Source organism: Triticum urartu, chromosome 2 (genome assembly GCF_003073215.2).
Source record: "Triticum urartu cultivar G1812 chromosome 2, Tu2.1, whole genome shotgun sequence".
Lineage (NCBI taxonomy): Eukaryota > Viridiplantae > Streptophyta > Magnoliopsida > Poales > Poaceae > Triticum > Triticum urartu.
In genome coordinates this window covers 30,736,284-30,748,011 of record NC_053023.1, presented here as the reverse complement: position 1 = coordinate 30,748,011, position 11,728 = coordinate 30,736,284, and the positions used below count along the sequence as shown (strand labels likewise).

The 11,728-nt window shown below is 46.9% G+C and overlaps 1 protein-coding gene and 1 pseudogene across 1 annotated transcript; both read right to left on the bottom strand.

Annotated features, from left to right (window-relative positions):
* Positions 1-1,474: 1,474 nt before the first annotated feature.
* On the bottom strand, positions 1,475-1,986 carry LOC125540826 (annotated as a pseudogene).
* Positions 1,987-9,541: 7,555 nt separating this feature from the next.
* On the bottom strand, positions 9,542-10,728 carry LOC125540825 (two-component response regulator ORR42-like). Its single transcript, XM_048704372.1, has 3 exons — positions 10,659-10,728; positions 9,972-10,193; positions 9,542-9,872 (listed from the first exon to the last, which is right to left on the bottom strand). The coding sequence occupies exons 2-3, from the start codon at positions 10,185-10,187 to the stop codon at positions 9,684-9,686; spliced, it is 405 nt and encodes a 134-aa protein (XP_048560329.1). The 5' UTR covers positions 10,188-10,193; positions 10,659-10,728; the 3' UTR covers positions 9,542-9,683.
* Positions 10,729-11,728: the final 1,000 nt, after the last annotated feature.

Genomic DNA, 11,728 nt, shown 5'->3' with positions numbered 1-11,728 from the left:
GCTTGCTGATGTTGCAAGAGGAGAAAGATCGGGAAATAAATGTGGTATTGCCATAAATGCTAGGATTTCGAATAAGGGGTCTTTGATCCTTGCTGCAATCCGTAGACGCACTACTAGTGAAACCTTTATGAAGCAGATGGATGGGTGCATGGCAAGTTAATTTGACTTACATGGACATGGCAGAGATATGGGGGTGTATGCCAATAGTTTTATATAAAGGACCAGTGATGGATTAATGATAGCGGTCATTAATTGGATACACCACATTGACCATTAAAGGGTAATCCGGATCATATAGAAGTTACAAAATATTGATATTCGAATCATTTTCCTCTCAAAAGGGTACACGACTCACAACATGAAACCTGAGTTAGTGAGAAGCCTTGGCCAAAAACAGAAAGACCTATAGATTATATCAGCCCAATATATCATAATCACCTTATTATTATGGATAATGATGTCTTTCTATTAACATGAAGTTCTCGAAATCAAATGATACATTTGAACAAGCAACACAACAACAGAGACTGAAGCAAACATAGATCGAAAAGTTATACATTATTATTTCCTACATCACTTAAGCAAGATGAATTGCGCTAGACCATGTCATTCTTCTTCTTGTTGATGGCCTCCTGAATGATAGGGCCAAGAGCATCCATCCTCATTGGTTTGGGAACAAAAAAATCAGCACCAGCACTCATGAATGCCTCCATGGCATGATCATCGATAGAAACCCCAACCATCTTCACACCAGTTTCCCCCATAGCATGAATCTTCACAATTGCATGTCGAGCAATAATAATATTATATTGTCTATTTTTTGTAAATAAGAGGATTATATTTATATAAATACATGCCAAAGACTTGCATATACAATGATATAGAATTAAGTACCTCTGGACCAGTCATGATGGGCATATTCTAATCAAACAAAACAATGTCAAACTATTTCCCCTCAAGTAACAAATCAACAACTTCCTTCCCATTCATGGCTAGAGTAACCTCAGAGTGAAGTCTGAGAAGAATTGTTGAGAGGACCAACCTAGAAACTTCAATGTCCTCTACAAGTAGTGCCTTGATAGAGGTGGGTCCTTTGGCCTTGAGCTGCATGATCACCTAAACGAATTACAAACACATGAATGTATTCTATTCTTGATCTAAGTATGCCATATTAGTACTTGAAAGCACATTGCTATTCTTGAAAAGAATCAACTAGCAAAATCATAATATATTACTAAACTCATAGTTTACACATCGCATAACACAATGAAACAAAATTGTCTATTTCAAAAGAAACAATGAGAGAGAACAATCGATTGTGCCATGCATGCAAAGTTTACAATGGTCTAACATGAAGTTCTCGAAATCAAATGATACATTTGAACAAGCAACACAACAACGGAGACTGAAGCAAACATACATCAAAAAGTTATACATTATTGTTTCCTCCACCACTTAAGAAAGATGAATTGCGCTAGACCATGTCATTATTCTTCTTGTTGATGACCTCCTGAATGATAGGGCCAAGAGCATCCATCCTCATTGGTTTGGGCACAAATAAATCAGTACCAGCACTCATGAACGCCTCCATGGCATGGTCATCGGCAGAAACCCCAACCATCTTCACATCAGTTTACCCCGTAGCACGAATCTTCACAATTGCCTGTCGAGCAATATAGATATTATATTGTATTTTTTGTAAATAAGAGGATTTTATTTATATATATACATGCCAAATACTTTCATATACAATGATATAGAATTAAGTACCTCTGGACCAGTCATGATGGGCATATTCTTATCGAACAAAACAATGCCAAACTTTTTCCCTGCAAGGAACAAATCAACAACTTCCTTCCCATTCATGGCTAGAGTAACCTCACAGTGAAGTTTGAGCAGAATTGTTGAGAGGACCAACCTACAAACTCCAATGTCCTCTATAAGTAGTACCTTGATAAAGGTGGGTCCTTTGGCCTTGAGCTCCATGATCACCTAAATGATGATACCGAAGATCGAATCTTGAGCAAGTAACATACCGATGACAAAGGGAACAAAGTATGTTGTTATGCGGGTTGACCGATAAAGATCTTCATAGAATATGTAGGAGACAATATGAGCATCCAGGTTCCGCTATTGGTTGTTGACCGGAGATGTGTCTCAGTCATGTCTACATAGTTCTCGAACCCGTAGGGTCCGCACGCTTAACGTTCGATGACGATTTGTATTATGAGTTATGTGATTTGATGATCGAAGTTTGTTCGGAGTCCCGGATGAGATCAAGGACATGACGAGGATTCTCGAAATGGTTGAGAGGTAAAGATTCATATATATGACGATGGTATTTGGACACCGGAAGTGTTCTGAGTGATACCGGGTCACCAGATGCGGTTCCGGGCAACCCCCGGCAAAGATACGGGCTTAATGGGCCAAGTAAGGGAACACACCAGCCCACAAGGGGCTAGTGCGCCCCCTATAGGGCCAGCCACGTGGGGAGAAATGGAAAGGAGAGGAGGAAAAGGAAAGTATGAAGTAGGACTCCTACTTCCTTCCTCTCCCCCCTCCTTCCTTCCCCACTTGTCCAAATATGGTAGGGGGGGCGAATTGGACTAGGGGCCCAAGTAGGATTCCTCCTACTTGGGCGCGCCCTAGGCTGCCTCCCTCCCTCTCCCTCCTTTATATACGTGGGGAGGGCACCCCTAGAAGACACATCAATTGTTCCTAGCCGTGTGCGGTGCCCCCCTCCACAGTTAACACCTCAGTCATATTGTTTTAGTGCTTAGGCGAAGCCCTGCGTCATAACTTCATCATCACCGTCACCACGCCGTTGTGCTGACGGAACTCTCTCTCGTCCTCAACTAGATCAAGAGCTCGAGGGGTGTCATCGTGCTGAACGTGTGCTGAACACGGAGGTGCCGTACGCTCGGTACTTGGATCGGTTGGATCGTGAAGACGTTCGACTACATCAACCGCGTTACTAAACGCTTCCGCTTTCGGTCTACGAGGGTACATGGACACACTCTCCCCGCTCGTTGCTATGCATCTCCTAGATAGATCTTGCGTGATTGTAGGTAATTTTTTTGAAATACTACGTTCCCCAACAAATTCTTCCTCCCTGATTTTTTCCTGGAAAAATAGGATTTTATGGCGTTGTTTCAGGGTCTGTGGGGCCACCAGGTGGGGACAACCCACCTGAGCGTGCCTGGAGGGGGGGCCCCTGGTAGGTTGTGCCCACCCAGGTGCCCCCCTCCGGTGGTTCTTGGCTCCAGAAATTATCTCATATAAAAATTCCTCGCAACTTTCGTTCCAATCCGACAACTTTTATTTCTGCACAAAAACAACACCATGGTAGTTCTGCTGAAAATATTGTCAGTCCGGGTTAGTATTTATTCAAATCATGCAAATTAGAGTCTAAAATAAGAGGAAAAGCGTTAGGAAAAGTAGATATGACGGAGATGTATCATGACTCATGTCCCCACATAAATATTTTCGATTGATGTTTATATGCAACTTAATGTTTCATATCTAAGTTCATGTATTAAACTATATGTCACCAAGTTACTAGAAGTTGCATGAGTTATAGTTCCAAATTTCGAATGTTGGCCAATATACTATAGTTAATATTTTATTTTGAGAGACGAGTTACAACGCATAAACTCACAACACACCCCCCCCCCCCCCCCCCCCCCCCCCCCCCCCCCCCCGCCCCCCTCCTATGAAGGCGAACACATATACCTACCACTAGGAGCGGCAATGTGATGTTGAGTCAACAGATGTTGAGATTGACAATGCCACCACAAGCACTTCATTGTAAAAGTCCAAGTCATTGCATTGAAATAATAATGTAAGAAATACTGAACTAAATATAGAAAATATTTGAGCACCCATGCGGTGTGTAGAACTTGAACCTCGGGTAGGCTTGTTGCCGTAGAAAGTACCTAGCCATCTAAGGCCAACTCCAATGCACGACTCCAACTAGTCTGGCCGCGTCCGTTTGGGGCTAAACAGACACAAAATACGACCCAACGCGCGGGAGCAAATGGACAAATGTCCTTTTTCTGTCCGCTTTCAAACCACTCACGATCCAAATTTGGGCCGCGTTTGCATCTAAAAGGACACGGGCGGACGAGTGCGACGCGTGCCCTTGTCCTCCCCTAGCCCGCCCGTTGGGGACATGGTTCTCCCTTTTTCTTCTCCTGCTCCCCTCCCCCTCGCCCCACCCCCACTATAGCCGCCGGCGCCATTTTCTCGGCCACCTCACTGACTCACTGTGTCACAGTCTAGCCCAGCTGACCATAGCACAACGGTCGGATATGTGCCTCTCTCACCCCTGCACCGGTGGTCAACTGCTATATCTGTGGCCGCGGGATTTGGCGCACGCGGCTACCGGATTTGGCGAATCCGGACGCATGTGATTGCGCCCTGCCATGGATTGACAGGGTACCGGTTCGCACAACCATGGCAATGACTCCGCGTCGCATGCAGGTACCGAATCTACCTCTTGCCGCTCGGATCTACCCCGGCGACGGTTCGCCAACAAAGACATGGCCGGCCTCTGTCCAGGCTAGGCCCTGGCCGAGTGGCTAGATGGTATTAATTTAGCTGATGTTCTTGATGGTCATTATGTGATTTTATGCATCTCTAATCAAAATGGAACCAATAAGAAGTTTTGATTATAGATTTAATGAGAAAATGTGAAAGTGCAATCATGCTCTTAATCAAATTTTGATGTTGATGACACAATACATACATGAGGCTAATTATGTTTGCTAAGTGAATACACATGATATTAGTCTCCTTGGCATCATTATGTAGGAATCATGGACACATCAAACGAGATATGACTGAAGAAGATGACAACAGAGAAGAAGTGTAGACTCTTTTATATAAATTTTGAATTACAAGGATCCCGCAATATTAAGAGGGGATCCAAGTGGTATGTTCAAGATTTGTTCAAGTGTCAGCATCATGTCACTATCATACTACAGGTACTGTAACGCCCCTATAATTAAGCTATAGTGAATTCACCCTAATGATGCCCGGCCATATTATTTTGCTATGCTTATTGCCCCTTGATAAAAAAATCAAACTCAAATTCAAATTCAAATTGCATGTCAAATTAATATTTCTTCAAATAGTAAAACAATTGCAAATATTCACTTAGTAATTGTCATGAAGAAACCACCACCATTTGAAATATTTAAATGCCCTTAATACCATTTAAACAGAACCATCAACATTAAATTGATCCATTTCAATTTTAGAAAATATTTAAAAATTTCAAAATAAATTGAAACTTGGTGGGCTAGCTCAAAACATTGCCTACTATTTATGTGACAAGTTTCATCTACAACTAAAAGCATTTGGTATTAAAAGAAAATGCAAATTAGTAAAGAAAGTATAAGCATAAAAAAAAGAAACGAAAAACAACAAAGACCCACTCTGCACTTGGGCCATCACTGCATAGTGTGGCCTGGCCCAGCCCACCCAGGTTATCCCCTACCACAGTTCACAAAGGCGAGGTGAACTCCATGCGGCAACCCATGGCCAGGATGGCCACATGCCGGCCATCCAAACCTCCCTACGGCGCCTATAGGACCCCTACAGCCACCTATTGAACCCGAGCTCACCATCTTCCCCCTTCGCGCCGCTTTTATTTTCTCCCACGCGAACCCGACTTTGCCTTCACCAGGAACGACCTCCTTCGCGTGGCCACCCAGCTCCTCCTCGTCAGAGTTCATGTCTAGGAGCTTCGTTGTCGTCGCCCATGTCGCCTACGGCCACGAGCTCAACTCAGGAGCCCCTACATCGCTGGAATCGACATTGTCTTCAAGCTCTGTCGCACCGCTCGCTGCTCACCGACCAGAGCCTCGCCAACCCGTTTTGCACCTCTATAGTCTCAATATGAGCCCCGTCGTCTTTCACCTCTATCTTTCTGCTCGCGTGCGCCCACTATCTAGCTCCCTGGCCATTGACGGTGCTCGTTGCCACCATCCGCATCACCGCCGCAGCCACTACTTTCCAAGCTTGCATTCGAGCACCACATCGAGCTCCTGGAGCTCCTAGGAACCCAACGCCGCCGTCCGTTCGCCTTGTCGTCCTCCGCAGCCTCGCCAGAGTCAACCCCAAGCTCCAACCGCCGCCTCGCCTTAACACCAATGCCAACTCCGACCATCTCCAGATGAACCGATGCCACCGTTGCACGCTCGCCACTTCTCTGATTCAAATGCGTCCTCCGTGCGCAAAATGGTCGCTAGAGACGCAATCCCGAGCCCCACCATCGTTCTTGTGGTCGCCGGAGCTCTACCGCCGGCGCGCCACCGCGTTTGGACTATCCCGAGTCACTGACACGTGGGCCTGGCCTACCAGGAACGTCATTAGCACTAACAAAAAGTGTAATATGTCACTCACACACGCCCCCATATTAGCATTTACTTAACTTTAATAATACCCTATTAGTTAACCCTTTTAACTGACCACTAGGCCCCGCCTCCAAGTTATAGTTAATTAAACTAATTAAAATGCTGACTAAACCCCTCTGACCAGTGGGTCTCATTGGTCAGGTTTGACTAGTCAACCTGACTGTTGACTGCTGACTCAACAGTCAATATGCCCCACCTGTCAGTCACAATTCATAGTTACCGATTTATGCACGTGGTTATCATGTCTATGTAAGCTTCGTGTTCTCCTTTGTAATATTCGATTATGCTATGCAAAGGAAAATTAAGGATTACTATTCTTTGTACATATGTAGTGTATTTTTCATTCCAGTAGTAATAGTTCAAGTAGAGGCCAGATGTAGTGACATAGATGGTCGAAGGTTATTTGGGGCAGCCCCAAGCCCTACCTCGCTCGTGGTGCTCCTTGGTTGTCCATGAAGGACCTCCTCAACGAGATAATAGATCCCTAAACAAATTTCTCCATTTCCGTAGCAAGCTTCGCACCTTTTTTGATCAATTCGTTTGTTGGCGCCACGGGCTGCGGCACTCGACGGTGATGACCGGAGACACCCTCGGAGAGGAGGAAGAACACCGAGAATTTTTCCGGTGCACCAACGCCCGCCGCACGTGCGGCTTTTCTCTATTTCACCTCGAGCTCGAACTCGATGACCTTAGCAATTACACAAGGGTGGAGAGGGTTTTATACCCGCGAGCTCCGACACGCCGGGCCGCGCTCGAGCGCGCCCACCTGCCACTCGCCACATCCCGCGTGCTCTGGCTCACGCGCTCCGATCGCGCACGCACACGATCGCCGCGGCCATGCTGCGCGCCCGACGCGGTCCTCTCCCCCTGATCCCTCGCTAGCTAATCCACGCAGCCACGCGCACACACACACACCTACACTCAGGCACGCACGCACACACACCGAGCCCCTCACGGGCCGGACCTGACGCGACCAGCGCATGCACACACACGCGCACACTCTCAACCCCGTCGTGGCTTATTTCCTACATTTCACCCCCTAAGCCACGACCTAGAGGAGGCCGGCGTCCTCGACGCTGACGTCCGGTAGCAACGCGCGCTCCGCCACCAGTTCCCTCCATAGCTGGGGGCAGTCCCGCTTGAAATGGCAGCGCTCGCCGCACTTGTAGCAGCGCCCGCATCTGTTGCCGTCGTTGCCCGACGCCATGCTCCGTCCGTCGTCGTCGTCCCGAGCGCCGCCCTGCTGCCGCTCCCGCGCCCGCCACTGTGCCATGGTCAGGAGGAGTTGATCACCCCCGTGCCCGCCACCATCTTGTCCACGCCGCCGCGTCCGCTCATCAAGCGCGCGCAGCCGCCCGAGCGCCTCGTCAAATGCCATCTCGTCGACGTTACAGAACAGCTCAATGCCTGCGACGACGTGGAACAAGCGTTCGCGGACGGTGTCCAGGAGCTTCTTCACGAGCGCCGCGTCGCCCAGCGTCTCCCCGAGGTCCGCATACCGCGCCATCATCGCCGCCAACCTCCCTACATACACGTCCAGCCCCTCGCCGTCCGCCATCTTCAGGCGATCGAACTCGCCGTGAAGCGTCACCAGCCGGGCCGCCCGCACTCGATCGGCGCCGACGAACCTCACCTTCAGAGAGTCCCATACCTCTGTGGCGGTGAGCTTCGCCGCCACCGACAAAAGCACATCCTGCAACAGCCCACCGAGGATCATCGCGCGCGCCGTCTTGCACTTCTTCGCGTTCACCGCCGGGTCGCCCGCCGGCGCCACCGCCTCCCACACCGTGTGGGCATCGAGAATTGCCTGCGCCTTGATCGCCCACACCGTGTAGTTGTCCGACGTGAGCATCGGCATCGCCATCGACACCGAGCCCGCGCCTCCGCCGTGCGGCACGATCGCCATCGCTGTCGACAAGCTCCCTCACCTCACTCTGATACCAAATATTGGCGCCACGGGCTGCAGCACTCGACGGCGATCACCAGAGACACGCTCGGAGAGGAGCAAGAGGAACACAGAGAATTTTTTCGGCGCACGAACGCCCGCCGTACGTACGGCTTTTCTGTATTTCACCTCAAGCTCGAACTTGATCTCCTTACCGATTACACAAGGGTGGAGAGGGTTTTATACCCGCAAGCTCTGACACGCCGAGCCACGCTCGAACGCGCCCACCTGCCACTCGCCACGTCCCGGGCGCTCTGGCTTGCGCGCTCCGATCGCGCACGCACACGATCGCCGCGACCATGCTGCGCGCCTGACGCAGTCCTCCCCCCTATCCCTCGCTAGCTAACCCACGTAGCCACGCGCACACACACGCACTGACTCGCACACACATGCACAGCTACACTTGGACACGCGCGCGCACACCCGAGCCCGCCACGGGCCGGACCTGACGCGACCAGCGCATGCACACACACGCGCATGCTCTCAGCCCTGCCGTGGCTTATTTCCTACATCGTATATGCAGCTCGCACGTGCCCTCTTTCTTCTGCGTGAACCCGATTGGATGTATGGCGTGTTAATCTCAATCATTGGAATTAGGAGACGACACAACGCTCCTCTGTACTTCCTTCGAGAACCTCATAGTAGATTGTAAAATTTTAAATGTATAACTCGTCAACACCAAGGAGGCTGAATGGCGGGGCTAGGGCCAAATGTCAAGTTTGTGCTTGCTTATGTTGCAAGAGGAGAAAGGTCGGGAAATAAATGTGGTAATACCATAAATGCTAGGATTTCGAATAAGGGGTCTTTGAACCTTGCTGCAATCCGTAGACGCACTAGTAGTGAAACCTTTCTCAAGCAGATGGATGGATGCTTGGCAAGTTAATTTAACTTATATGGACATGGCAGAGATATGTGGGTGTTTGCCAATATTTTATTATAAAGGATCAGTGATGGATTACTAATAGCGGTCATTAATTGGATACGCCACACTGACCATTAACTAGTAGTCCGGACAATATAACAGTTAAAAAATATTGATAGTCAAATAATTTTCCTCTCAAAATGGTGCATGACTCACAACATGAAACCTGAGTTAGTGAGAAGCCTTGGCCAAAAACATAAAGACCTATAGATCATATCGATCCAATATATCATAGGTACTTTATTATTATGGATAATGATGATTTGCCATTAACATGAAGTTCTCGAAATCAAATGATACATTTGAAAAAGCAACACAACAACGGAGACTGAAGCAGACATAGATCGAAAAGTTATGCATTATTATTTCCTCCACCACTTAAGCAAGATGAATTGCGCTAGACCATCTCACTCTTCTTCTTGTTGATGACCTCCTGAATGATAGGGCCAAGAGCCTCCATCCTCATTGGTTTGGGCACAAATAAATCAGCACCAGCACTCATGAACGCCTCCATGGCATGGTTATCGGCAGAAACCCCAACCATCTTCACATTAGTTTCCCCCATAGCACGAATCTTCACAATTGCCTGTCGAGCAATATAAAAATTATATATATATATATATATTATATATATATATATATATATGCCAAATACTTGCATATACAGTGATATAGAATTAAGTACCTCTGGACCAGTCATGATAGGCATATTCTTATCGAACAAAACAATGTCAAACTTTTTCCCCGCAAGGAACAAATCAACAGCTTCCTTCCCATTCATGGCTAGAATAACCTCACAGTGAAGTCTGAGCAGAATTGTTGAGAGGACCAACCTACAAACTCCAATGTCCTCTACAAGTAGTGCCTTGATAGAGGTGGATCCTTTGGCCTTGAGCTCCATGATCACCTAAATGAATTACAAACACATGAATATATTTTTTTCTTGATCCATGCATGCCATATTAGTACTTGCAAGCACATTGTTATTCTTGAAAAGAATCAACTAGCAAAATCTTAATATATTACTAAACTCATAGTTTAAACATCGCATAACACAATGAAACAAAATTGTCTATTTCAAATGAAACAATGACAGGACTGAAAAAACCGATGCGCCAAGATAACATCAACATGCCAGCAATAATATATAAATGCATATAGATGGGTGCTAAGAACAACAATCATGAAGATATTGATTAATAGATCAAATTAATATGAATACTTCCACCCTATACTATTATAGATCCACCTCTAACATTCTCATGGATGTAAATCATGGACACTAAAAGCACCAGAAGCCTCATGATGAAACTAAAAGCACCAGAAGCCTAATGATAAAACAAGGCAGGGAAACAAATAATGGAACATGTACCTGATGGTTAGAGCCAGATGGTGCTGGAGGAGATTGGGGATCTTCCTACTCTTCCCACTAGATAGTCTGGTGGTTGGGTGCTGGTATGCCTCGTACGACAAGGTATTTATAGATGGGAAAAGGTACGTGTGGCCAATGGACAACCTATCTCCACCGCCTTCACAAGCGTAGAAAATCCGCACCGATCTTCGCCCAAGTATAAATGGAGAAATCAATATTGGTCGCGAATATTTTGTTATTAATGACTCGTGTCCCCACCGAATCTACCTCTTGCCGCTCGGTTCTATACCCCGGCTATGGTTCACCAGCAAAGACATGGCCGGCCTCTGTCCAGGCTGGGCCTGGCCCAGCGGCTAGACGGTATTAATTTAGATGATGTTCTTGATGGTCATTATGTGATTTTATGCATCTTTAATCAAAATGGAACCAATAAGAAGTTCTGATTATATATTTAATGAGCAAATGTGAAAGTGCAATCATGCTCTTAAATCAAATTTTGATGTTGATGACAAAATACATACATGAGACTAATTATATTTGCTAAGTGAATACACATGATATTAGTCTTCTTGGCATCATTATGTAGGGATCATGGACACATCAAACAAGATATGACTCAAGAAGATGACAACAGAGAAGAAGTGTAGACTCCTTTATATAAATTTTGAGTTACAAGGATCCGGCACTATTAAGAGGGGATCCAAGTGGTATTTTCAAGATTTGTTCAAGTGTCAACATCATGTCACTATCATACTACATGTATTGTAACGCCCCTATAATTAAGCTATAGAGAATTCACCCTAATGATGCCCCTTCGCGTGGCCACCGAGCTCCTCCTCATCTGAGTTCATATCTAGGATCTTCGTCGTCGTCGTCAACGTCGCGTGCGGCCACGAGCTCAAGTCAGGAGCCCCTGCATCGCCAGAATCGACGTCGTCGTCAAGCTCTGTCATGCCGCTCGCTGCTCACCGACCAGAGCATCGCCAACCCGCTTTGCACCTCTATAGTCTCACTATGAGCCCCATCGTCTTTCCTCTCTATCTTTCTGCTCATGTGCGCCCCCTAGCTAG